A 27,519-nucleotide genomic window follows, 5' to 3' on the forward strand; every position below is an offset into this window, starting at 1 on the left:
AACTGTCCAATAGGAGCAACGCCCTGCGCCCCGCCCCCGGTCTGGCCCCGCCCCTGCGGAGGTCCCGCGGTGCCCGGTCCGGGGGTGCCCGGCGCTCCCTGCGCCCCGCCGGGCCCGCTCCCGATCCACGGCCCCGCTCCCTGCGCCCCGCCGGCCCCGCTCCCGAGCCGCGGCCCCGCTCCGCAGGGCCCGATCGTGGGCACCTGCCCCGTTCGGTTTTCCTCTTGGAGCGCAGCCCGGCTGGCGCTGCTGTGGCGGGGGCTGCGGAGCGCTGCCCAAGTCCCGGCTCCGCAGTGTGTCTTGGCTCCGGTGACGCCGCTGTCCTGGCAATTAAGAGATGGTGTCGCTGGCCCACCTCCAGCATAGAGCGCGTCATGAAAGGGAAGCTGAGCAAGACCCGACCGAGCTTCTGCAGCCTGCTGGGAGGAATGAGGCTCACACAGCAGCCCTAAGAACGGCAGTGTGTTTGGGGTTTTTCCATCTAAATATCTGGAGAAGCCTGCTGGATCAGAAGGGGAGATTCTCCAGCTCAGGACAGAAAAGGGGGCAGGAGTGTACTGGAACAAGAACTCTTCATACAGAATTCGGCATGGTGAGTAGAGAGTGACAAGCGTAGGCTCACACTTACACTACCTTTTCCTTCCATAACACGATGCAGGATGTTCATGTAAGTGGTGAGTAGAGAGTGACAAGCATAGGGTCACACACTACCTTTTCCTTCCATAACACGATGCAGGATGTTCATGTAAGTTTTTAGTGTCAGTTCTCACAGATTATCAGGTACACAAGACAGGTAAGTTACAGATTACAGCACGGTAACTACAAGATCATGGTTAAAAGGTGAATAATGCAGCACTGTGACTGGAGACAGGTGATTTGCAGACAGGAGCAGTCCAGCACTGACCTCAGAACTCCAGGGTTTTACATGCTGCCCTCAGACAGAAGGCACAAGTTGAGGAAGAAGCTTCTGTAGCCTGGCAGCCTTTCCACTGCAGGCTGAGGACCATTCCAATAACCACTGCAAATACGTTTGAGCTTATGGAATTAGTGGCCACAGAGCTTCTGCCAGGCTGGTGCTTAGGGATGAAGAGATGACAAAGGGTACAAGATACACTCTCTGATACTTTTCCAGTTTCTGACATATTTTCAGTCAAGGATTTGCTATACCTGCTCAGTCTCCACTTGGATCTGTGCAAGCTTCCTGAATCCACACCTTTTGGTAAGTCCCACGGGTCTGTCACCCTGCCACTGAAAACGTGGACTTCAGCTGTTCAAACAGAGAGTTTGCCTTCACTTTCCTCAGGCTCAGGCCCAAAGTTCTTTCCATTCCTTCCCTGCCACTTCCAACCAAACGTTTTTGGAGACAGAGCAGCACTGCTCTGTAGCAAGATACATCAAGTCAGCAGATAACTCCCTAATTACTTAGCAGCTAAATTAACAACTAAGGCAAATACTTGCTCATCTAAATGGATTTTTCCCAAGTGTACAGTGCTGTGATGCTGGACTAGAGGGATGCCAGCTGTGATTCACTGTAACCTCTCCTCTAAAGGAACTGGCAACAGTTATGGAAAACTAGAAGCTAGAATTAAAAAAAAAAATAATTTACATACCTGAATTACTTTGTAAATCCTGCCTAAATTATAAACAAAAGGCCATTTGGTCATTAAGTGTCATTAGCAGGGGGTAAAGTCATCATGAGTGTGGAATGAGGCAAATCCCATTCTTAAGACAATTCTGATGCATTTCAGCTAACATTTGGATCATTCACACTTAACCACAGATGAGTGGAGGGCAAGGGGAAAGCCTTGAGCAGGAAAACATATCAGTAGGACCTCATGCCATTAATTTGAAAAATTTGACTATGAAGAAAAATCTAAGCTGTTGAATACTGGAATTATCATGTGAGCTGTGTGAACCCGGGGCTCAGAGATTGAAAGGATGCTCAGGACCTCGTGGCACTAATTTGAAAAATTTGACTATAAGGAAAAAATCTAAGCTGGAGAATACTGGAATTATCATGTGAGCTGTGTGAACCCGGGGCTCAGAGACTGAAAGGATGCTAGAAGCTTGGCCAAAAAACCAGAGGAGCAGAGGGTCAAGTTCAGGGATGCAGGCTGGAACAGATGCCTGCAACAAGTACGTCAGAAATGAGTGAGGGGGCACAGAGGAGCTCAGGCCTGGAGCAGCAGCAGGACCTCGGCACTTGGGTGGAAATACGCAGCAAAGGCTGTAGAAAGCACTGGGAACTCAACCGTGTGGAAGCTGGCTTTATTCTGACTGCAACGCCACAAAACTACACTCCACGGGCCGAGGCCACCGCTGTTGCCTAGCGGTGCTTGCCGGTGCGATTGAAGCGCTTGTACAAGTAGCGGATCCTCTTGTTGAGCTTGTGATAGTCCTCTGCAAACATCCGATCGCCCACCATCTGCTTCTTGCGGATGCACCTCTGCAGCTCGTTCCCCCGCCAGCCTCGCAGCCAGGTGGGCCCCATGATGAGACTCTTGGGGTGGATCTGGAAGCCGCCTGAGAACGGGAGAGCGGAGAGATGAGGGCAGGCACTGCGGAGGGCTGTTCCCGGGGCCGGCCCCGGTGCTGCCCGCAGGTGAGTGCAGCCTCGCCAGGGGGACGCGAGTCTTACCCAGGATGCCCACGTTGTCATACACCCCGAACAACGCCCGCTTCTTCGTCCACCGATCTACCGGCTTGCGCTTGGGCGGCTCCTTGATGCGGATGGGCCGGGAGAGCCCCGCCAGGGGCGAGGACAGCGGCACGGGGAGGCCGGGCCGCACGGGCGCCCAGCGCGCCCCGCCGCAGTCGCTAAAGCTCCGCTGGGCGCAGGGCAGGGGAGCGGCACGGCCCAGCAGGGCCCGGCCCGCCGCTCGCAGCAGCAGCGATGCCGCCGCGGCCATGGGGTGACCCCCGGTGCCCCGGGTCGGGACGGGACGGGACGGGAAGAGCGGCGCCGCCGCCGCGCCGCCCCTTCCGCCGCGGGGCGCAGGGGCGCGCGGGTGACGCTGCGCCAACGGTCGGGAGGGCAGGGCAGCCGGCGATTGGGCGAGGGGCCGGCGCGCGGCGCAGCCGCCGGGCGCTGATAGGCCGGTGGCGGGAAGGGGCGGGGCGAGCGCGGTCCGCGCGCGCTGTTTCGAGCGCCCGGGGCCGTGCGGGGCTGTGGCAGCCATGGCGGCGGCCCCGGAGTTCCACCTGCCCCTCGCTGCCGCCGATCTGCTGCGCGATGGCGGCCCCGGGCGCTACGTGGTGCAGGAGGTGCTGGCGGCCCGCGATCTGCCGCCCGCGCTCGCAGGTAAGGTGTCCCTACAACCCCTTCCTGCTCGGGCCCGGCTGTGCCGCCGGCTCACGGGCATCGCCCCCGGCTCTCTCCGTGTTTTGCCGCAGCGTTCCGGGCCGCCTTCCGAGCGCGGGGCGCGCTGGCCGTGCTGCAGCACTTCGACTGCGTGTACAGCGTGCTGCAGTGAGTACGGGGCGGGGACGGGCCGCAGCGGCGGGCGCTGTCCGCTCTCCCCCTCACGCCCTGTGTTTGTCCCGCAGCCACTTCCGAAGCGCGGGCACGGCTGTCAAGGAGGACGCCCTGGAGCTGATGAGGCACGGTGGGTACCCGCTGTTTGCGGGACTGACAGAGAGGTTGTTTTCCCTTGGCAGCTCAGTGATGATGTAAAGGCTAATGTGACTCGGCCAGCTGGGCTGCACCCTCAGCCCGCTCCTGTCGTACGGGTCTGTAATCTTGGTGGACGATGCTGAGTTGTGCATGTTCGCTGTAAGGGCAGACCGACAGAAAATCCTCATGCCCGTGTCCCTGGGAAATACATCTGTGGGATGTATCAGCTCAGAGGGAGTGTTTCTCTGAGCTGGTGGAGGGCTGTGGGGATAGGACAAGACAGCATGCCCGAGGACTGGGTTGCAGGGGGCAGCCCGTGTTACAGCTGGTGAGATGTGAGCACACATCTTTGGTAATCTGATGGCTGCTCTAAGCTTCCCAAAGAGAGGATGGCTGAGGGACCTGGCAAGGAGTGCTCATGACTTTCTGCTTCTCCTCAGTGATGTCCCATCATGCCAATGAACTTCCCACTATCTTGAGCGACTCTGAGCTGAGCCAAGCAGACCGTGCTGCTCACCTCAACGCTCTGAAGATGAACTGCTATTTGCTGACTGGCCTGATGGATGCCTTTGAAATAGAAACCTGCAAGAACAGCTCTTTGGAGGCAGATCCTAGTAGGAAGGTAGGTGAAGAGACTGGAAGAAAGATAATAAAAGTCAGAACAAAATTTTAAGCTTGCTGAACTCTCTAGTATTTGTCACATTTTATAGCTGAGTTTATATAGACATGATGCCATTGAGAGCAGTCCATAATGTGGAGCACTGGTGCGTCTGTGAAACTGCATGGAAAACAGCAAAGGGACTATTGTGTGTCTAAATATCAGAAGGGACTTGGATGCCCAGACCTTTCTATTTCATTCTTGAGTTTCTGGCTGGAACTTAATGTGCCAGTATTTTCTCAATGTCTCCTTTCTGTGATGGCAGTGCATGCAGGTATAATCCTTAAACCACAGGAGACACTGGTGCTGGCTTGAGCTGAGAGAAAGAACTGGGGGAAAAAGCCCCTGTGATCTCACACTTCTTGCTGGTGTTTTGTCTGTTGTGAAGCTGCTGATATATCTCACTGTGTAATCTCCTTTCTAGAGCAGGAAGAACCAGGCCAAGACTTCTGGATCCTTGTGGGAAGAGGAGAGGGAGCCGCTTTTACAGCTGCTTACACAGCTGCTGCAGCTGGATCTCCGTCAGCTTTGGGGTGGTTTAGCAGTGGAAGAAGAGTTTGTCAGGTATGAATTGGAGCAGGTGTATTGGTGGAACGAGTGACTGGTTCTGAGGGATAAAAGGTTAAATGATAGATCTACCCATGAGATGGTATTACAGCCCTGTGTGGGGTGCAGATCATTGGGAAGCTGAGGAAACAGCTCGAGACAAAAGCAATGTGTATAGGAGCCACTTCCTCTCCTCACATAGGCCACAAAAATTTCAGATGCTTGCTAATTTTTAGAGGACACTGGAGAATCTCTCAAATGGAAATGTGTGGTGTGCTAGAATGATGTTTGTGCAAGTTATGACAGTGAGGTTTGCTGTCTGTCTTCTGTGGGTTTAGCTTAATGACAGGAAACTGCTACCGTATCCTGGAGAACCCCAGTATCGGCCTTCAGAGGTACCGGGTCACGCGGGAGGCTGTGACACACCTGCTTGCTGCAGCTCTGGTTCACTGTGACCACATGTTCAGTGAGTTCCTGCTCTTCTGCCTTCTTCCTGAAGCCATTCCCAGTTACTTTCCCTGACCTCCTTCTTCCTTGTCACGTGTTAAAGGTGCCACGCTGAAGATCACGCAGATGCTGCAGCACTTTGAACATGTAGCCCCCGTGTTTGCACAGGCCGTGAGCCTCTGGGCTAAAGAGTATGGTCTAAAAAGCCTGGTGGGTGAACTGCTAAGGTGAGAGAAATACTTGGAGGCTTGTCCTTTTATCCCTAGCAATTTGAGGCACCCCATTCCTTGTTTCGTCTTTCTGTTCAGGGAAATTGGACAGAAGTGTCCCCAGGATTTGGCTCGTGAGGCTTCTGGAGTCAAGGGTTATGCTACTTTTATAAGTGAACTGGCTGAACAGATTCCAGCTCTGGTGCTCTCCAACATGAGTGTTCTCCTGCCTCACTTGGATGGGGAGGTACGTTTCTGCAAAGTCACCTGTTGAAAAGTCAAACAGTTGAGATGCAGCTATCCAGTTTTTCTGTCTGAAACAGAACAGAGCTCAAATATCCCAAACCTGCTCTAAATATCCCAAACCTGCTCTACTGGAATAGATTCTGTCCTTACCTAAAAGATGCAAAGGGAACAGAAACCATGGCATCTCTGGTTGTCACTATCAGATGTCAGAGAACAGGAGCCCCATCCAACCTGGCATTGAACAGTTTTAGGGATGGGGCATCCACAGCTTCTTTGGACAAACCTGTTCTAATGTCTCACCACACTATCAGTAAAGAATTTGTTCCTCATATGTAACCTAAATCTACCTTCACTTTGAGGCCATTCTCTCTTGCCCTCAACTGAATACCCTGGTAAAAAGTCCCTCTCCAGCTCTCTCACAGCCCCTTTAGGTACTGGAAGGTGCCTCCCCAGAGCCTTCTGCAGGCTGAACAAGACCAGCTCTCAGCCTGCCTTCATAGCAAAGGTTACTGTGTCTTGCACGCACAGCTATGTTCACCCAAACTTAACACAATATCCATACTGAAAAAAAATCACTTAGGGCTGGAGCCTGGGATTTGGAAAGCCCAAACTCTGGGCATATCAAATCATGTCTTCTGGTCCGTTCCTAGTTCAACAACTCCTGTCTTGGCAGAGTTACACGATGCGAAATGCCATTCTGGTGGCTATGGCAGAAGTGCTGGTGCAGGTGCTGAATGGTGACCAGCTGGAGGAAGCTGCCCGTGGGACTCGGGACAAGTTCCTGGACGTGCTGCAGGCCCACGTGTGTGACGTCCACAGCTTTGTTCGCAGCCGCGTGCTGCAGCTCTTCACTCGCATCGTGCAGCGCAAGGCAAGTCTGTGCTGGGCAAATGGTGCTGCCTCAGTCATCTCTTCCCATCTTGTGTGTTCTGAGGGAATTTCTGCCACCCTGCTTTTTGTTTGCGGAGATTGAAGTTTTAACAGAGAAATGTGGTGTCCCTGTGTACTGTGGGGTCTGCAGTTTCTTCCAAGATACCAAAGATCCCAAGGGTGGGGGGAACTGGGGGATGGAAATTAGATGCTGCTCATTATTACCAGGACAAACTAGAAGAAAGAGCATAGCATACAGCCTCTTTTCACACACTGGTATGGAAGAGCATTGCAATTACCAGATATACTAAAACTCAACTCAGCAGGATCCTGGATAACCTAAATCCTGGCTTTCAGTGGAGGCTGGACCAGAATATATCCAAAGGTCTTTTGAGCCCTAGATTTTTCTGTGAATGTGTAGTCTGTGCTTTTTAGTACATGAATATGTCTGCAGTAAACTTTTCCCAAGTCTCTGAGCCTTCTTGATAACTTTATCTGTGCTCTTGTGGTGTTCTAGGCCCTGCCTTTGACTCAGTTTCAGTCTGTGGTGTCGCTGGCTGTCGGGCGGCTCAAAGACAAATCTGTCTTGGTGGTTAAGAATGCGATCCAGCTCCTGGCTGCATTTTTGTCCAATAACCCCTTCTCCAGCAAGGTAATTCTGGTTCATATGGTGGATATGTCAGATGTCTCTTTGCAAGCTAAATATTTGCAGGGTGCTGTAGCCAGGGCAGTAGCATTTCTGTGTCTTGTGGGAGGAATGGTGTAGCCTTTGATTCTGCAGGTGGCAGCTTTCTGGTCTTCCCAGGTTTAGATTATGAGTTCTTGGACTCATTCTTCTCTTGGTGAATCCATAGCTATGCTGAAGGCCAGGAGGGATGTGATTGAGGTAAAAACCTGCAGCAGTTTTGAGTCCACTGTGAGGTTTCCCTCCTTAGGATCAAAATCAGTTTTTTAGAATATTCTTCATGGATCTGAAGTTCTTTGTGTTTAGCTGCACCTTCTCCTGAGTTTTTGAGCCTTAGATGGGCAACTTAGGGCAGTTCTCATTCTAGGATCGGGGCCAGAGTCTACTCTTCCACTTTCCCAAAACAGGGTTATTATCCATGGGGATTGACAACTAAAGCAGGGAGTGGAAGAGAGAGGAGAATTCTGCCATTTCAGGAAAAGGAGGATAACTAACATATTCTTCTCTTCCTGACATCTTCAGCTAAGCTGGACTGACTTGGATGAGCCACTGAAGAAAGAAGTGCAGAAACTGAAAGAAATGAGGGATCGTAGCAGACCCACAGCAGGTAATTTCCTTTCTTCTTTCCACTTTCTAGGACAGTCCAAAATGTGCTTTTCCTAATATTAAATTTGCTCCCAGGTTGTGACAGCTTTTGTCTCAGATCTTACCTGTGTGAGACCAGATAACTGGGATTAAACTCACAACAGTTTTCCTTATGGTGGTGTTATAAAAGGATCCTGTGTGAGATGGTGAAAACAGATAACTGGGATTAAACTCAACAGTTTTCCTTATGGTGGTGTTATAAAAGGATAATATTAATGCCCATGTCTAAATCAACAGTCCTTATAGCTATGTATGCTATTTTCGGGGTAAGAATTGAAAATGTCTGTGAACACCCTCCCAGGTTTCTCTTTTCTACCACTCAAGGACTGCTTGAGTCATGATTTTGATCAGATGTTATTTAAACTTGATTTGTGGGCAGCATCAAAGTCCAAGGCTAAACAAATGATGGTTTTCTTACCTGTCTTTTTTTTCTACCTTCAGTAGTTTATTTGTTTTAGTCAGAGTTTTTGTCTTATTCTCACTGCAGTCTGGGTGGGATCAGCAATGGGAACAGTGCCTGCCTGGGGATGGGGTAGGGGAAGTTCCTAAGTTCCAGGTGAGTTTTTCCTTCCCATTAAAGGTGTCACCTGAGTCTGTGTTCTTCAATCCCTCTGGTTTTTAAGTAGCTCCAGTGATCGTCCCAGAGGAAGAGTGGGAAGCAATGCTGCCAGAAGTTAGAGCTGCCACACAGCAGCTCTTTGAACCACTTCAAGAAGAGGAAGAGGATGTGCTGGAAGTTGAAGAAACAGTGGAGAAGACAGTGGAGCAAATCACTGGGCTGTTGAAGAAGCTGAATTACAAGTAAGAAGGCTGTGCAGTTTGACAATGTTTATCCCAAGGGGTGATTTCCAGTAACATTACTCTGTAGGAAGAGATTGACGTGGGCACCCAGCACAAGATGCTGTTAGGAGCTGCTATCCCAGGTGTTCAGGGCAAAGTTGGATGGTTTCCCTTGTGTTCTGCTCTGATGTGTTGCTGATGCTCTCTTGGGCAATGTCATTGTCCAGGAGCGCAGCCCGCCTTACGCAGAAGGCCCTGTGTCGCTTCCAGGGAATGGAGCCTTTCATTGGCCCTGGGGAGGAAAACGAGGAGGCAACAATCCTGGGTGTTCTGAAGAGACTTTACACAGGTAACTGTATCACTCTGTATCTGTTCTCCAAGTCCAAGATCATGGCAGAGCCAGACTAAAACCCTCTGGAATGCTCTGTCCCTCCTGACCTATGGGGCTCAGTCTGTGTGTACGGCTCCCAGAGCTGCAGCATCTCTGCACTGTTTGTTCCTTGTTTGTCCAAGTACCTTCACATTTTACTTGGATCATATTGATCTTAATTTTTGGTTGGAACAGTTCCATGGTCCCACTAGAAGTGCATTTCTGGTGCATTAACTCACATATCTGAGGGGAGTGAAGCCTGTGTTGCCGCTCAAACCCTTCTGCCCTGTCTGAATTTGTCAGGAGTTCTGCTTCCTGAGCAGGTGGTGGCACATAATGTTTACCCCCAGCAGCCTTGAGCAAGTATCTGCTTCAAGCAGAGTCTTGGTTATCTGGGACCTGAGCCTCTGGGTGTATTTTCAAGACTTTGCACACCTTGTCTGGTGTTTGTTTCGGCATAAGGTTGCTTAGTCACATTGAACATCTTTATGTTGGAAGTCTATTGTCTAAAAATCTTAACTTTGTGAACTCTCTACACTTGCACAGACTTTGCTAGGGAGTAGTACTGTTTGCCTTCTCTTGGTTCCATTTTAGGGCCCTCTTCTATCTTTGGGGAAATACCAAGTTCAGATTAACCCCATCAGCATTTTAATGACATTTACCCCAACTGGACCATGCCTTTCATACCCTTTTACCAATGTGGCAGTTCTCTGGAAGGTCACACTGTAGTACTGGAACTTGCTCCACAGCATGCTGATATTTTGTAGCTGGGTCTGATTGCAGAATTTGGATTTTTGTATCCTGGCTCTTGGAAGGTGTCACTGTGGGATGGGGAGAGGAGGGTTAAATTGCCCTGAACTGTGCCTGTTTCTCTGGTATCTTCAGTACTGCTCACAAACAAGTGTGCTGTGCAGGTTCATGCCCAGGTGAGAACAGTGAGGATCCTCCACGTGACAGCAGCAGTGACAAGACTGAAGAAGTTGTACAGGAAGAGCAGCCTCAAACAGAGCTGATCAAACAGGAGATGTTGGTGCACTACCTGCAAGATGCTTACAACTTCTCAGTGAAAATCACAGAAGCTCTGAACCTGATCAGCAAGATGATGTACGAAAATTCTGTCTCAGGTATGTCAAGTAACCATGTGAAATAACCTTCTTTCGCCATTCAGCATTTCTAGATCTTTCCTTTCTTGAGAGAAAATGTTGGAGTGGTAGAGCTCCAGGAGAAGGAGAAAAGCTTGAAGGAGCTGCTCTTCATTGGGCAGATGTCATAGACACTTCCAGGGTACTGGAAAAGCAAGCACCATCTAAATGAGTGTCATTTAGATTGAATTAAGTTGAATAGGGCATAAACAGGGGTTTTAGGAATCCTTTTTTTTTTAGATACCTGACATAGCTTCAGCTGGTAGGTTGAATAGGGCATAAACAGGCTTTTTAGGAATCCTTTTTTTTTTTTAGATACCTGACATAGCTTCAGCTGGTATGCTGGCCTCAAGAGGGGAACGAAGCAGCTGCTCTCATCTAACGCACCTTTCCTCAAACTTTATTCTCTAGTTAAACGTGAGCCTGATTAACAGGTTCTGTTGCCTGGTCCTCTTCAGTGCTGTAGAGAAAGGTGGTGATCAGAAGGCCTTTGAGTTAATTCAGCAGTTCATATTTAATATTAGAACTACTGTAATGGCTTAGGTATTTTTGTAGTGTTTATCAGAAATTGGCATTTCCAAGGGATGAGGGGCACAAGTCCCACTGCCATCCTCTCCAGCACATCCACTTGCACAGATCTGGGCTATGGATGGGTGTGGGCACTGCAGTGCCCCAGGCTTCATGCAGACACTTCTGAGGCTTCATCTCTGTTGAGGGCTCATGTTAATTGTGATAAGCACATGGGCTTCCCCAGCAGGGTTTGGTGTTGTTAGCTGTTTGCACACGTGGAAATGAATTCCTTGGGTTCAGTGTTTATACAGGTCCTTTGATGTTCAAGGCCAAGAAATTGCCCTACTTGGTACTTAAACACCTGGGGTTTGATTGTGGGGGTGATTTTTTTTTTTTAATGGAGGTACAAATTTTAATCACTTTTCATCTCCCTGTTGTCCTGTGCTGTAGTGTAAGGACAGCAAATTCAGTGTGTGAACAGCAGAGGTGTTTTGAGACAGTCTCCATTTGGAGAGAGTATGCTGCTGGGTTAGGAAGGGACTGGTGTGTGCTCACACTGAGGCTTTTTTAATTAAAGATTTAATATTTGAAGATTTAAATTTTTTTCTGTTGCAAATTTATGTATTCTGGTGTGACTGGAGACAGGGAAAGCATACCAGCTCACCTGTTAGATGTTCTTAATTGTGATTTGTAAGGGCTTATACTGGTAAAAGCTCTTACTTAACCAGAGGTCAGACTCTGTGAACTGTTTGTTGCAGCACAACTCCTCTGATCACAGCTGTGGATGTCTTGTGGTGCACTCTAACTTAATGGGTTTTGGGGGTTTTTTTGTCTTATGAGAAGACTGGGCAGTCTATTTCAGGAGTCAAGCTGGAATCAAACACAGTATTCTTTACCCCATTTGTACATCAAATAGCTATGTTCCTCTGGTTATGGCATTGCACTGGGGCTTATATTCATCTGTCTGCTGCAACTGTGAGATCTTTTTTCCCTAAGCTACTGTTTCCCAGAAGAGAACTTTGTTCTTCCTCAAAGATATCTCTGTACTCTTTCCCTAACCATATCATATTGGATTTAGCTGTAATATTGTTAATTTGTGTCTCCTTTCTGGGACATCTACATCTTTGTACTAGTGATCCCATTCTGACTCAAACCCTCTGTAAAGCTTGCTGTGAGACCAGTACTCCTGTGAATTTGTTTTAATGGCCTCTTTAATGGGAACTGGGGAAGAACTGCACTATCACAGCTGTTCTCTCTGCAGTGGTGCAGGAAGCCATCGAGTTCTTCGTGACAGTCTCACAGTTTGGAGTGCCCCAGGCACTGCTTGGAGTCCGCAGGATGCTGCCCCTCATATGGTCAAAGGAGCCTGGAATTAAGGAGGCTGTGCTGAATGCCTACAGACAGCTCTACCTGAGCCCCAGCGAGGATTCAGAGAGGTATGGATCTCCATAACCAGATATTTTTTTTTCTTTCCCTCCCTCCATTCCTTTTCTGCTGTTGGGAATGGGGTATGGACAGGAAGAGAACTGACAGTTGCCATGCTTCATGCTGAGCTGAAATGTAAGGTTGTTATCTGAGTATCCCAGTCCTCCTGCAGGAACTACTGCTGAGCTTCTGTTCTTGGTTTGTCATAGAGCTCACGTGTAGGAAATTCATGCAGCAAAACTCTGTGAGACCTTGTGAAGCAGATGCTGAGAATTACTTGAAGTTAAACGGTTGTCAGGCACTAATATTTATTCTCATAAATTTCACTTTCATACAAAGCATTGCCTAAATAGTTTGGGTAGGGTCCCTGTCTGATAGGGAACAAGAAGAATGTTTCTTTTGCCAGCAGGATTCTTGATTGGCAACAATGAATTTCAGCCCATTAGGAGTCACCTGTTGATATGGAGTCATCCCATGTCCAGGAGTCTTACATACTTCACTCTGTGGGCAAAGTTGTTGGCCAGTGTCAGTTGTCCCATTCTGAGTTCCTTGTAACTGTAGTTGTTCACCCTGCTGTGATAATAAGAGGAACAGTGTGGTCTGAAGTTAAAACTATATTTCTGTTACCAAACCTCAGGGTTTTTTGCTGACAAGTCATACATGCTGGGGCCTTGGTCACATGTAGGCATTTGTCTTCTGGTGTACAAATACATTCCTCATTTCTTTATCCTTCACAAGGTTGGTTCTTATTTGGTTGCTTTCACCTGTATTTCTGTTTGTATTTCAGTCAGACCAATCTTAAATATTTTTCTAACAATTTCTACATGCCTTAGATATTAGAGATGTTAAGATGGGAGGATGTTAAAGGGTCTTTGTTGTTTATCCTTCTTGAGGATTTGGTGGTGGGAGCTGGCTAGTACTTGCAAGTTTGCTTCTGCCATACTAGAAAAGAGCTATGTCTCCTCTCTGCTCTGGCACTTGCTCTTTTTTAGTGCTTACCCACTTGTAAATCCTGTTGGATATTCATACAATAAGATAAGTAGGATTCTTGGTGAGATGCACCATAACTCACCCTCATTTGTACCATCAGGGCAATAAAGAGCACCTGCTGCTTCCTATTTCTTTCTGATAATACTGCCTGGAAACAGCACTTGTACACTACAGTTTGTGCTCTGTGCTCTTCATAGAGAGATTTTCAGTTTCTAGGGAATTGTACTTTGACTTGTGGTTAGAACAAACTGGGAAGTGGCTGCTTAGTGCCTCTGATTGGATCTTTAAGCACCAGAAGGAGCACCGGTGCACAAGGCAATGGACTTATAAGCCCACATCATGCTCATTAGCCCTTGTGTGACTGAGAACTCAAGTTTGTTGTGGGAGTTTTCCTGATGCTGTGGATCATCTCTGTTACCCAACAGATGTTTTCAGCTCTTTCAATAGGGCAGTAATTGTGACAGTTGCTTTTTCTTTACGTTTTAGTATTTTATTGTTATTTTTCCCCTTTTGAAGGGCCAAGGCACAGGCCCTGGTGCACTCTTTCTCCCTCATCATGGTGGATGCATCACTGGGAACGATACAGTGCTTAGAGGAAATAGTGAGTATTTGCCTTGCCTGGGTTTGGGCTGTGCATCTGTTTTATTCCAATGGTAGTCATTGCAGATTACATCTTTACTTTGAAGCTCATTCTCCTTTGCCTCTCTGTAATTTTTAAATTGCATTCCTTTTGCAGAGCTCAGAGTTTATGCAGAAAGACGAAATAAAGCCTGCTGTGACCCAGCTGCTTTGGGAGCGATTCACGGAAAAATCTCCGTGCTCGTCGCTGGAGCGCCGCGCTGCTGTGATGCTGCTGGGCATGATGGCACGGTGAGCCTGGGGCCAGGTCGAAGCCTCTGAGTGGAAGGATGTACAGGCAGTCAATTTTTATTGAAGAGCTGTGGGTGCTGCATCAGCTGACTCTTTGGCTCTAGCTTCAAAAATAGTAACCCTGTCATGGGGTAACAAAGCCTGGAACTAAACATGGTTGTGCTGGATCCCACCAACACGGCCTCTGAATGATTATGAGATTATTTTCCTTGTGTGAGCCCATCCCTTCCCAGAGTTTACAGTGTCACAACTCTGCAGCTTTGTCTGTGTTTGGATAAGAACAGTGAGAAGCTGCTGAGCAGAGATGTCTGGAGCCTTTAGCATGAAGAAAAATGAATCTTTTTCACTTTCTGGAGGCAAAAAAAATGTATCTGCACTAAAAGGTTTTCACTTGCTCAGTTTCCCAGCCCAGTACTCTTTGGCATTCAACTTACTTGCTCTTCTTGCTGTCCTTACTTCAGTCCTTCATTAGTCAGAAACAGACCTGCATAATGATGATCCTAAAGTTTTCACAGACAGAAAGGGGAATGGGTGGGTATGGATTTGAGATTGGCTTTTCTTGGATAAGTGTTGGTTTGGTTTGTTTTGTTTCCCACAGTAGAGGAAGGAATGGTATATGTCACAAGTCCTGAGCTCCTCTACTCTTTCCAACTTTCCAAAAATTTTGTTTTTCTTACCCCTTTAAGTTTTGGTCCTTCCTGATAGGAAAGAAGAGTCAAGAATCTTCTTTCTTTACAAAGAGGCTGTTGATCACTTTGGAGAAACTCATCTCCTATTGGAGAGTGGATTATACTGGCTTCTGTGGACTACTGCTTGCTACTCCTCCAGCTGTATCTTGAGTCATTTGGATGGGTTTTATTTTTTCCCCTCTTATTCAAACCACTCCCTTCCACAAGGCACAAGGAGTATTTCTCTTGGTTATCCATACTTGTGTAAACTTTCAGCAGCACCTCATTGTGATATCCCCATCCCTTCCATTCCACAGAGGAAAGCCAGAGATCATTGGTAGCAACCTGGACATCTTGGTGACAATGGGGCTGTCTGAGAAGGCATGTGAAGACTATAGGCTGCCTCAAGAAGTATGCAATGTTATTTCCAAGCTTGCTGGTAACCCTAAGGTAAGGCTATGGGTTTGTTCTTGAGGTCATCCAGAAACAACAAAGGGGGGAAATTGTTTGCATGGAAGAAAAGAGAGAGGTAATTAATTTTTTACAGATTTTGAAATTAAGTAGGTTGAGACCATTCAGCAGCACTGTCTGGAAAGCTTAGCACACATCAGTGAGCATGTAATAAAAGGATTTTCATTAGGCAACAGGCTGAATTCAATTAGCGAAGAGTTCAGTGCACAAGAAAATATGTTTTCCTTTCAATTCTCTTCTTCAGACTCCCAATTCTAAACTGATTTGTGTTTTCTCAACCATGAAGCCCTTTCCTCTACTGATGTTTTCTGGTGGTGTGATTCTTTTGCCCTCCCTATTAATTGATATTCAGGAGTTGTCAGCTGTACAGCAGAATATAAAACATGAAAGGCTTTCAAACCTGTCCATGTTGTACTTAGAACAACACGATGGTTGATGGCTTCTTTCCCTGGGAAACAATTTATACTTCTTTTTTTAATACACTTGGAAAAAAATCTGGTTTTTTGACTCAGTCATTTGGGGCATTTTGGTTCAGGAGTCCTCCTTTACAGAGCAGCATCATTCTGTGACAGCCCCTTCCACTGGGGATGTTGCTGCAGGAACTTCATGAGTTTTTGTGTATCACAACATTCTTAAATGTTCTAAAGATAGCTATAATTCAATTTTTGGTTGACTTAAGTCTGCAGTTAAGCTTGTATGTGAAAAGGGACTGAACTGAAAATACTTGGCTGTCTGACTGACTGGCAATAGCTCTGCTGCCCCCAGCCATCCTTCCAGCCAGAATTCAGTACAGAGGACAGGATTGTGGTGAATCAGGAGTTCTTGTTTCAAGCTACTGAAAGCTGGTAAATCCTCGAGTAAATTCTGTTTTGTTCAAGTCTATATTAATCAGGCAGACACAGGTGTGCTGGGACACCTCAGGTATTGTCATACTTGGCTTAGTAGTTCTCTAGGTTATCTTATTCCCAGCCTAAAAGGTGGTGTGACTGATACAGAATATATGCAACAACCTAAGTGTGAGGTAGTCTTGGATCTAGACCTATCCTGTGTTATTTCCACTGATGATATTTTGCTTTTAAACAAACCCATATGGTTCTGGCACGTTGACTTACTGTTGATGACTTTAAGATGCCCCAGAGGTGTCCCTCTTTATTCATTGCAGAGAGTGAGTAAATAATATCAGATTTTAAATTAATCCTTTTGACATTTCAAAAGAGTTACTTTGATTCGAGGTGAGAACTGTCTGGGTTGGCCTGGGATCATCATTTGGTCAAGCTTTAAATCTACTCAATGTATTCACCATACTGTCACAAGTGACAGTAAAGTCCCTGCTGCATGAGCAGTACTGGATGTCCCTGGCATGGGTTTGATTAACACTGTGCACACAGGAAGGCTGAGTACTGGCAAGGGCATGGGCAGATCTCATGAGCTGCTGCCATGGGAGTAACTCACCTGTTGTCTCTGCAGCCAGCACTGGAGAAGAGCAGTGCCCCTTTTCGACTGCCCCAGAACCACACGCTCTTTGGTTGCCTGAGTGAGGCTGTGACTAAAGGTGAGCCCAGGTCAGCAGGAGGGTTGGAGGAGATGGGGTTGGGCTGCGAGACCTCCTGTGTTATCACTGCTCTGTGTGGGTACATTGCTCCCTCTTCTCATCAGGCTTTGCCCGGCCAAGCAGTCACTGGATCCCCTTCATGGAGGCAGCTGTAACACTCATCTACCAGCTGGCAGAAGGGGCAGAGGAGATCTGTGCTGACATCCTGCATGTGTGCAGTCAGCAAGCTCTGGAGAAGCTGCAGGAGGCTGATGAGCAGAAAGCTGGTGAGGGAAAAAAGCTGATGAAGGAAATCTGTACCTATGGTTTCAGTGCTGCTTGGGGGGCCTTGAGCAACTGCAGGAGAGCAGAGCTGAGGGGCTGGTGGAAGTGTTGGCATGGGAGGGCATGAGTGCTGTGCAGGAGTCTGTGGAGATGGGTTATACAGTGACACTTGGCACTGACTAGCAGGGAAGAGCTCTAGATCAACACTGAACTGGGGCCATTTTTCTGCTTTAGATGCAGGGGATTCTCCACGCAGAGTCTCTGATGGTTCTGGCAGTCTCTCCACATTCCTGCTGCTGCACCTGGTGGCCCTTGTGGGACAGGTGGCACTGCAGCAGGTAGCATATTTGGAAGTGTCAGTGAGTGCAGAGCTACGCAGGCGCCGCCTCCTCAAAGAGGAGAAGACCAAGAAGCAACCTGACACCAGCACAAAGAAGCAGAGACCCCAGGTGAGAGCCAAGGGGTTTTTTCCTATGGGCAGCTCTTCTGGTGTCCCAGCTGCAGCAAACTTCTCAAGAATGCAACCCTGAGGCTGCATGAGGTACAGGGCAACGTGTGCTTCAGGAATAGAAACAGACACGTATTGGTCGGGATTGACAGGGAGAGCTGAGGTCCTTGAATGACCCTATTCACTAAAACTCCCGCACTGGTCTTGAGTTTTGAAGAGGCAGAGGGGAGGGAGTGAAGGGTGATGTCCTGGCCATGCTTATCCCACTGCTTCAGGCAAACATTCCCCTTTCACTCATCACCTTTTCTCTTACCAGTGCAGTCTTTTGCAACTGATGCAGTAGTGGTGAAGAAACATCCATTTGTGCCCTGAGTTCTGGAAAAAGGCTTCCTAGAACCCCGGTCCAGAAGATTTGAGAGTCCTGTCCTCTGTTAGGTAGTAGTGATGAAGGATTCCTGTCCTCTGTTAGGTAGTAATGATGAAGGATTAACAGTAGTCTTTCTAACGTGTTTTGGAGGCTACAAATGCCCTGTTTGGTTAGGTCTGCCTTGGAACACTTTCCAGAGTGTAATGAGGCTGACTTTCCTGGGTAAGAATAGAGAAAAACATTGTGTCCATCTAGGTATGCAGTCTCTATTAGATGCTTATACTGCTAAGTCTGCAGAGAACGTTGTAGTTCATTTCCTCATCCACCTGCTTATCAGTGTCCATACAATTTTCCATAAAGGAGGAGGTTGTTATGAGATTTTCAAAAAAGTAGCAGTTGGATACAGATTTGGTCCCCATTGCAATACCCATGTCTCCTTTCTTCCCTTGTGTTGCTTTTTATTTGCTATAAGGTTTCCCATAATCTTGCTCAGAAAACCAGCAATTCAAAGGCTGATTTGAGCTTCTTGCTTTTAGTATTTGAATGTCCCTTAAGTTATGCAGGACTCACACTGGTGTTGGATGTCTCCTAGGCCAGTTTTGTCTTAGTAGTGTCAGTAGTGTAAGCTTTCTTTACATTCTGGGCTCCTCATTACAAGAGAGATGTGAGGTTCCTGGAGCAGGTCCAGTGGAGGGCAATAAAGATGATTAAGGGACTGGAGTATCTCTTAGAAGGAAAGGCTGAGGGAACTAGGCCTCTTACAAGCCTCAACACTGAGAGGGGACCTCATCGATGTCCGTAACTATTTGAAGAGGGGGGTGCCAAGAGGATGGAGCCAGGCTGTTCTTGGTGGTGCCAAGCATAGGACACGAGGCAATGGGCAGAAATTGATGCACAGGAAGTTCCACCTGATTATGAGGATGACCTTGTTTACTGTGGAGGTGACCAAGCACTAGAACAGGTTGCCCAGAGAGGTTGTGGAGCCTTCGTCACTTGAGATGCTCAAGAACTATCTGGACACAATCCTGTGCAATGTGTTCTAGGAAGACCCTGCTGGAGCAGATGATCCACTGTGGTCCCATCCAACCTAACTGTGTGATCCTGTCATTGGTTCTGTAGCATGTGGGCTGGCAAATCCCAGACTACCCTTCACAGCTTCATTCAGTTCTTGGACAAAGTGGGTTATTACACTCTGTGTCAGTCTGTTCTCCACTTTAGTTGTGCAGCTGGTAACATGCATGTACCTCACACCTGAGAGAAGAGAACCCTGTGAAGAAAGAGGTTATTGTTGCCTGACACCTTTCTTAGAGTCTGCTCTCTGCACAGAGCACGGGGAACGAGACCACAATGGAGGAGGAGCTGGGCCTTGTGGGAGCCACGGCTGATGACACCGAGGCCGAGCTCATCCGCAGTATTTGTGAGGCAGAGCTTCTAAATGGTAAGTGTGGCTGCCACCGAGGAATGCTGGCTGTCTGCCTGTGTGAAAGAGCAGGTACAGTGGGTAACAGGTCCTGAAGGAGGAAGGCTGTTTCCCTGGGAAGGAAGCACTGTCATTTTCCATGGTGTCAGTTTCCATGTAGGCTGTCTGTTTCTTGGCTCTGCCTTTCTGGAGGTGGCTGTTCAGTGGTGAAAGTGAGTCAACCAGTTACTGTAGTTTGCAGCAGCTCTGAGATAAATGGAGTAATTGTTCTTAAAGCACGATGCACAGACAGTGCTCTCATGCCCACTGTCTTTATCCCCATTCTCTAGGGAAGCACCTGCTCTCTGCCTTTGTTCCACTGGTGCTGAAGATCTGCAACAACCCTGGACTCTACAGTGACTCGGCGCTGTCAGCTGCTGCAGCCCTCACTCTTGGCAAACTCTGCATGATCAGGTACTGCTGAGCCATGCCAGAGCTCTTTTCCCAGCCTTCCTAGTACTAAAGCACATGCAAATGTTGCAATTCCTTTCCCAAGGAAAGAACAAACATAGTGTTTATAGATCGCTTTTTTTTAACTGTTTTTTTTCTTCTGCTCTCTGAGAGATGGAATTTTGCTATCTACCTCTTCTTTCCTGTACCCTGTCTTGTTAGCTCTGAGTTCTGTGACTCCCACTTGCGTCTGCTGTTCACGATGATGGAGAAGTCCACCCTGCCTGATGTGAGATCCAACCTCATTATTGCAGCAGGAGATCTAGCCATCCGCTTCCCCAACCTGGTGGAGCCTTGGACATCACATCTCTATGCCAGGTAATGCTACGCTCGTTGCTGGGAGAGGACATGTGACAAAAACCATGTGGAAGGGTGACACTGGGCCTCCAGAAGGTGAGAATGACCCAAGAAAGCAAATCTGAAGATGCTGGTGCAGGGAGTCCACCAGAGCTTTAGGCTGTCAGAGTACCAATAACTCAGAGACACTCCCTTGCTGCTCTCTGCAGTGACTGTTTGCTCCTGCCAGGTTGCGGGACCCCTGCCCGAGTGTGAGGCAGACGGCCGGGCTGGTGATGACTCACCTCATCCTCAAAGACATGGTCAAGGTGAAGGGCCAAGTGAGTGAAATGGCAACTCTGCTCATAGACCCAGACGAGGCAATCGTGGCAGTGGCTCAGAACTTCTTTGGTGAACTGGCCAACAAGGCAAGTGGATGCTCAGGGACCTTATTGCACAAGAGTGGGCAAGGGCTGTTAGAGGCTGGATCAATTACATGAGCCCTGGAGAAAGTGTGTTAATGTGTAGAGCCATTGGTCTGTCTTTCTGTGGACTAAATAAGGGTAGTTAAAAGAAATTTTGCAATACAAGTTTTGTTTCATCCTTGCTTGGTGTTGCTGAATTTGACCTCATCCATTCACACTGGAAGGCAGGCTCCAAACCACTGCCCTTTCCCTTTGCTTGCTTGTATATGCCCAGCAGAGGGTTAGGAGCAGTTTTCTGTAGCTTGCCTTTAGGCCTTACAGTAGAGTTCCCAGACCTTATGGCTCAGGCAGTGCACCTTCTCTGAAACCTTTCTGAGTTGTTCTTGGCTGTGGGACACTGAGATATTTAAACTGTAGCAGTTTCTGCCCAAGCAGGTGAGAAGAGGAGCAGTGTTACCCCCACTGTTCACTCCTTGTGCAGCCTCACGTGGGCCCTTCAGAGTTTGAGTTTTACTGCCTGAGAGGCTGCAGTGACACTGGGACTTTTCAGTCTTGCTTTGTTAAAGCAGGGCTGACCACCTGACTGCACTGACTTTCTATCTCTGCAGCATGGATGACAAAGCTATGTATAAAGCTATGTAAAAGCAGTGGGAAAGAGAATATGGATTGGACTGTTTCAGGCAAGAAAATGGGAAGCAGTTCCATGAACTGAAGAGCTGTTTCCTTTATCAGGACCCTTTTTTTAATTGGGTTGTGGCAAGGTTGGAAGGCAAAGAAAGTGCGTCCAAGTCTGCCAAAGAGCAGAGCTTGTGGTGCAGTGTTTAGCTTGTTGGTTGGCTGGGTTTTTCCCCCCCAGCCAAATAGTCCTGGGTAGGTTTTGCTAGCTGTGTAAGCTCGTTTCAAAAAGCTGATGCTTTCAGTCAGTAGATTTGGGGTGGAGAAAAAGGAGGTAATTTTAAGTGGGCAGCTTATTTGGCTTGACTCAAATTATCCTGTATAATTCTGTATCTCATGTAGAAACTTGTGTTCTGCACAGGGTAATGCTGTCTATAACCTGCTTCCAGACATCATCAGTCATCTCTCGGATCCTAACAGTGGTATAGAGGAGGAATCCTTCCACAGTATTATGAGGTATTCTGAGGTTAAATAAATCTCTTATTGCCAGGACTATGTTTATGCAAAAGGGGTGCCATATCAAGGGAAGAAAACTACATTGGCATGTATAATATGCTTTTCCAGTTGTTCTCTTTGATCTGACTTTTTCAGTCTGTACGGGAAATGGAATCATGCTGAGGGGAATTGATTTTAAAGCCACACAGTTGGCTGTGAGGAGAGACTCTACAAAGAGTAACCACTAACTCAAAATTACTTTCCCTCTAGAAAAGGAAAATAGTTGGTTTTACAGATGGAAACATGGATATGTGTCATTAGGAATACACAACAGGTTTTAAAGACTGCTGCCTTTGTCATTTTGGTGGCTGCTGGAGTTTTGTAAGCAGTTTTAGTAAAGCTGTAGTTACAGTAACAGGTTTGGGTCTGAGTTGGCTTTCTGGTGGTTTGTTTTGTGTGGGGATTTTTTTTTTTCTGGTTTGGTTTCAGTTTTTTTCAAGAAAGCCCGACTCTGGAGTATAGAGATCTTGGAATATTTCAATCTGAGGTTATTGGTTGCTCATAGACAGCACTAATAATGACTTTATTGGTACAGACATTTTCATGTCATTTCTGGAACTTAGCCACATGAGGGTTTTTCTGAGTCATTTGAATCCCTGTGCCTTATAGAGGGGGGTGTTAGACAAAAGTATTGCTTTTGCTGAAGAGAAGAACAATAAAATCTCCTGTGATTTTTCAAGTAGTCTTTCTGTCTATGAGAATCCAGTGCATTTAGGAAGAGGGATGGGATTTCGGATAGGCAGGAATTTCAAGACACAGAAAAGGTCTATTAGTGAGGGTGTAATTGAAACTAAAACTAATTTATGGTAGTAAAAGTAGATGGATATCTTTGCTTCAGCTTTAATTAAGGAGGGTAATGTGAAATACTGGGAATTATGGCTTGTGGTTCCTGACAGCACAGGTAGAAGTGGAAGTTAATGCCTGAAGTGAAACAAACTGTCACAGGTAGACAAGAGGCAGTGTGTAAAAAAAATCCAAATAATCTTGGAATTTTCAATACTGTTTTTAATTAATAGCAAACTGAAGGTGTTACCACAGACATAGAGCATAATTGTAGCAATTGCATTAAAGTGTGATTGGTGGGGTTAAGACAGGTGTAGGATGGACTTTTTACTTCCAACAACATACATGGAGAGAACTGGAGGTGTCTGGCAAGAGAAGAAGCAGTATTGATTTAACAATGTAGACAGGCATCAAATTAGCATCAGGATAATTAATTTTAAAGACCTGATCATCAGTTAACACACCACATATCCTTTATGTAAGAAAATAAGGAAATTAGTCGTTAAAGGTTAAATGATGCTGGGAAAATGCAAAGGGAGGACTCTTGAGATGCTTTCTGTTATGTATCTTAGAAAAGCAGCTTGGTGTGGTGGTTGTAGACATAACAAAGACTGAACAAGGAAGTGCTTTAGAACAACTACATCAAGGCCAGTGGCAACCTGACAGAGTTAAAGTTAACAGAAGTGTTGGTACAAGAAATAGGGAGAGTAGCAGGACCTTCTTAATAAATAGAAGTTATTCAGTGATTTCGAAGAGGACATAGTGCAAAATGCACAAGTACTTAACTGTGCTAAAGTCCAGGTGTCTATTCCTCAAGAAGCTAATGGATTAAGTTAGCATTTAAATTCTGTTAGACTTTGTTCCCATTTTAGTGCAAAGTACTGCTCACTTCTGCATTGATCCAAAATGCAACAACACACTTTCAGCAAATTAATAGCAAAAAAGTCACAAGCATGGTTTTGAGGAGGGAAGACGCTGCATGCCACAGTGCTCCCCTCAAGGTTTGCTTGTCAAACAATCTAGTCAGTCAGTGCAACTTGTGAAGTGAGGAGATTGTCTGGAGGTGCTGCATGCTCTTAAAACGGGATAGAAGGAGCAGATAAGAAGTCAGCACAGCTGCCTTTTCAGCACCCCTACTACCTGAAATGGGGATTCCTCTGTGGGCTCTAATCTTTTACACTTTTTGTCCCCTTGCAGACATCTGTTCTCATATATTACAAAAGACAAACAAACAGAGAGCTTGGTGGAGAAACTTTGTCAGAGATTCCGGACTGCCAGGTGGGTTGTAATCTTAATTTTCCTGCCAAGCGCTTCTGCTTCTCAGGATTTTTCAGAAGAAATGACCTTGTATGTGGTGGTTGTAAAAGGTTCCCATTATATTCTTCACATAACAAGGTGACAAACACAACATAACTTGGTTTAGGTCCCCCTTTTTTTTAACTACCTTCTCCTAAAAATACATGAATATTTGTAAATTAAGGTTTTTGTTTTTATTATGCAGTGATTGACCCCCTCTTCCTTCCTTTTTTTAAGGAAAAGATTTAGTCTAGATCTGCATTATAGCTGAGCACATGTGGAGACATCCCACATGTGGATTTTACATGCCTTTGTGATCCTTCTCCATGGGCTATTCCCTTGCAGCTCAGCTAGGAAATTAGTGTGTTCAGCTGAGAAGTTGGGATGTTTCCAGCAGTCCTGTCTGGGGTGATCTCAACTATCAAGCTGATATAGGCCTGTCCTTGTTCTGTGTGCATGGGCTGCTCAGTACCAAGTCTACGCCTGGGACTCTGTTCTATGTTTTTTATTATTATTATTTTACCTAAGGGCTTATGCCATCATACACTTTGGCTTTTGCTCTGCTCCATCTTCCAGGATGTGCCTACCTTGCTTGTGCGTTGCTGATTACAGAGTATAGAGTGCACGACCCACACTGTGAATATGGGATATCATTTTTCTTTCTGGGTTTGGGGGCTTTTTTGCTACTTTTCTCCTTGCTTTTCTTCCCAAGCTGTAACTTCACTGACCCAGGCGTACACTTTTTGTTTCCTTCCAAGAAGAATAATAATAGAAATTTATCTCCTTCCATTCCAGTGAGATATCTTCATTTTAACTTCCACTGGCTTTGGTGTACCCTGCTTCCCTCCATTCCTGTGGTTTTCCTTCTCCATTGTTGTGGCTTTGCCCTTGAGATTTAAGCTGTCTGCTTATCTTGGCCATTTGTGCACAGTGCCCGGGCATGTGACTTGCTCAGCTGCCTCAGGGAGTTGCATATTTCCCAAAATATTTGGATTTTGTTTCCCTGAGCAAGAGTGGAGAGTGGTCCCTCTCTCCAAAGTTGTCTCTCAGGAGCACTGGTGATCTCTTCATGCCACATTTGTAATTAACTGTCTGTGTTTATGTTGTGTCTCATCTTTAGTAGAATGTCCTGATATTTCTGTACCACCAAGGTGATCAGCTTGGTGCACACTAGTGGTACTGCTAGAGCAAGACTCTCACTCCAGGCTAAAACAGGAGCTTATCAGAGAAGATTTGCATCCACCATCACTCTCCTCAGCATTTCTGGAGCTCTAAACATAGCAACTTGCCAGGTGTCATTCAGACTGTAGAGGTGGAAACACCTGGATGCTGCAGCTTTGTTCTCCATCTGTCTGGGTTTGAGCAGGGCATCCTGAGACAGCATGTGCTGGACAGACTTGAGGCTCTCACTTAGTGTATATTAAAAATAGGGGCTTTGGCCTTGCTTTTTCCCTTCCCATTCCATCACAGTGATCTACATTAGGGATGTTAGTTTGTGCTTTTTTTTTCTTTCCTTTTGGTTTTATTCCAATAACTTTTGCTGGAATTTGAATGGAATCATTCTCTGATACAGCATTTGTTATTTGTTGACTTTATAACTTAATGAATATGACCTTCCTTATGTAACTAACCAGGAAAGGGAGAGAGAACATCAAATACAGCTTCTGCTTGAGATCATCTCAAACATGCAAAAATGAACAGCCAGGGGGGTTTCTTATGTCATTGAAGTAAGGCCCTTCAAGAGAAGTCCTGACCTCACTGAGTCTTTTCCTCCTGGTCAGCGGTAATTTCTGACACTTTTCAAACAAGTGACTGTGTTCTTTAGCAGTGGTGGTGGTGTCATGGAATACAGTGGTTGTTATCTGTGGTATGGCACAGCACCCTGTCACTGACCTGCAACACAACAACGTGAATCTCATGCTCTCCAGGGCAGAAGCACCTGCAGGAAATGCTGGTAGCTCTGGGTGAGATGTGCTCATCCTCACACACCCTTTTTGGAGGAGCTCATGGTGATCTTTGTCTTTGCCAGGACTGAGCGTCAGTATCGGGATCTGTCCCACTGCCTTGCTCTGCTTCCAGTCTCGGAACGGGGCCTTCACAAGCTGCAGGACAACTATGACTGCTTTGCAGACAAGCTCCAAGACCCAGCTGTCTACAACTGTTTCCAAACTGTGCTGGCTCGATTCCGCAGAGCGGGCATCAAACCTGAGACTAAAGTAAGGGTGTAGGACAGGGTCCAGGCCAGAAAAACAATTGCTTTTTACATACAGGGACTGGAAAGCCCTGCAGTTTTTCATTTTAAGCACACTATTCCTCAGCCCTAACAATTTATCAATTTATTTATTTAACTTAATGGCAATTCTGCTCTGAATGTAATACTTCTCTCCCCTCACCTTCTCTTCTTTTTTTTTCCCCTCCACTGCTGTTTTACATCTCCATCAGGCTCTAGCTGAAGAGCTGGAGCAGAAGCTGTCTGCCTCCCATAACCGAGGACTGGATTCCACAGAGACATGCCAGGATGGTAGTCAGACTCCAATGCCAGCGCCAGCCAAGCGGAAACCAATAGGAAGTATGTTCCTTGTTGTGAGATTCCAGCCTTCCCCTGATCCTGCAGTCCAGCAGAGACACCTGAGGATTTTTCCTCACCCTTACAGACAGAAGTTTGCTGCCTTTCTCTATTTTTTTCCCTTTTTCTTGACAGGTTCACGCCGCCAGCCCCTCAGCCCAGCTAACACAGATAATGATTTTGTCACACCCCCATCCCGCACCCTCCGAAATCATAAGCGTGCCCAAAAGCGCCCTCCACGCAAAAAAGCCACCATTACCTTCTCCAGCGACGAGGAGAACAACTCTGAGGATGGTAAGGCACTGAACATGTGTGCTCTAAGGGGGGAAGCACCACAGATTGGGCCCAACAGGGATGTCCCTTTGGTCACGGGCTTCAGATCACTGTGGAGGTTGTCTGTAGATTTCTCTGCTCAAGGCAGTGGAGTGCTCATTATTGACACGTTTTACTCTCTTTAGAGCTATTGGCAGAATTAAGAGAGGAAGAAACCCCCACCAAAACAACTCCCATCACCAGATCTTCAGCCCGACGGCGGCGCTGAAGGAACCATCTGCCACTGCCTTTAACTAAAAATAAAACTCCCTTTATGCAACCGTCGCCTTCTCTTGTCTGAACTACCCCAGAATACAAAAGTGCTTTAAACGAGGACAAAATGGAAGTTAACACCAGGCTAAAGCAAATCCAACCCTTTCTTCTGATATCTCCACAAAGAAAGGCAGTGATGATGAACACAGTTGCCACTTGGACTGATTTTGCCCTGACTTTGCAGATGAAAATAAGCTACTTTTTTTTTTTTTTAATCTTTGGAAGAAAGTCTTTCTAAGAAGAGCCAAACTACCCACAGAGTGCAAAATGCTCATTCCTTTCTTGTTTTGTATGTGCTTTATACTACACTATTCAGCTTTTATCACAGGACCAATGCAGTGGTGCTGGGTTTAGGCCCTTTTATATTTCATGCTTTTTGAGGCTCTTATCCTGTAAATCCAAAGCCATGGGTTTTGAGGTGAAGGCACCTGCATCTTTTTCTTGTGCATATCTCATCAAAGAAGTGTTCGGGGAGTGGGGTGTGAGGAGAAAGTGAGAGAAAGGCTAACTTAGACTAGAGTACTTGAATAAACAATAGGTAAAGTCCATAAGAAAAAAAAATCTTTTAAAAGCTAAAAAACAAAAAAAAATTCCAACACTAAAACTTCAGAAGTAACTTGTAATAATGCTAATTTGATAACTTACTAAGTATTAAGTGTGAGAAGAAAGAGAGAGAAAGCCTAACTTAGACTAGAGCACTTGAATAAACAATAGGTAAAGTCCATAGGAAAAA

At 46.6% G+C, this 27,519-nt stretch overlaps 2 protein-coding genes and 1 non-coding gene across 6 annotated transcripts; 2 read left to right on the forward strand and 1 right to left on the reverse strand.

The window, feature by feature from the left end:
• Window positions 1-90: 90 nt before the first annotated feature.
• Window positions 91-26,798, forward strand: NCAPD2 (non-SMC condensin I complex subunit D2). 4 transcript variants are annotated; one of them, XM_039718146.1, is made up of 31 exons: window positions 91-592; window positions 3,394-3,469; window positions 3,547-3,605; window positions 4,054-4,235; window positions 4,696-4,835; window positions 5,156-5,283; window positions 5,368-5,491; window positions 5,573-5,720; window positions 6,393-6,590; window positions 7,107-7,241; window positions 7,797-7,881; window positions 8,543-8,720; window positions 8,927-9,048; window positions 9,984-10,193; window positions 11,983-12,157; window positions 13,653-13,737; window positions 13,873-14,006; window positions 14,992-15,124; window positions 16,613-16,697; window positions 16,802-16,963; window positions 17,196-17,410; window positions 19,103-19,214; window positions 19,526-19,649; window positions 19,848-20,003; window positions 20,212-20,389; window positions 21,423-21,517; window positions 23,537-23,617; window positions 25,665-25,851; window positions 26,078-26,204; window positions 26,337-26,495; window positions 26,660-26,798. In XM_039718146.1, exons 3-31 carry the CDS (start codon window positions 3,596-3,598, stop codon window positions 26,740-26,742), a joined length of 3,951 nt encoding a protein of 1,316 aa, XP_039574080.1. In that variant the 5' UTR covers window positions 91-592; window positions 3,394-3,469; window positions 3,547-3,595; the 3' UTR covers window positions 26,743-26,798. The 4 variants fall into 4 exon arrangements, with proteins under 4 accessions (XP_039574080.1, XP_039574081.1, XP_039574078.1 ...); XM_039718144.1 differs by lacking the exon at window positions 91-592 and adding an exon at window positions 3,151-3,301; XM_039718145.1 differs by lacking the exon at window positions 91-592 and adding an exon at window positions 3,151-3,301 and having other exon boundaries at window positions 8,546-8,720.
• MRPL51 (mitochondrial ribosomal protein L51) lies at window positions 2,252-3,206 on the reverse strand. The gene is made up of 2 exons (XM_039718151.1): window positions 2,639-3,206; window positions 2,252-2,523 (listed from the first exon to the last, which is right to left on the reverse strand). Exons 1-2 carry the CDS (start codon window positions 3,177-3,179, stop codon window positions 2,327-2,329), a joined length of 738 nt encoding a protein of 245 aa, XP_039574085.1. The 5' UTR covers window positions 3,180-3,206; the 3' UTR covers window positions 2,252-2,326.
• Window positions 3,657-3,979, forward strand: LOC120506525. Its single transcript, XR_005628531.1, has one exon. It is a non-coding gene; the product is annotated as a small nucleolar RNA U85 (small nucleolar RNA).
• Window positions 26,799-27,519: the final 721 nt, after the last annotated feature.

Source organism: Passer montanus, unplaced genomic scaffold, assembly GCF_014805655.1.
Source record: "Passer montanus isolate IOZ18808 unplaced genomic scaffold, ASM1480565v1 scaffold39, whole genome shotgun sequence".
Lineage (NCBI taxonomy): Eukaryota > Metazoa > Chordata > Aves > Passeriformes > Passeridae > Passer > Passer montanus.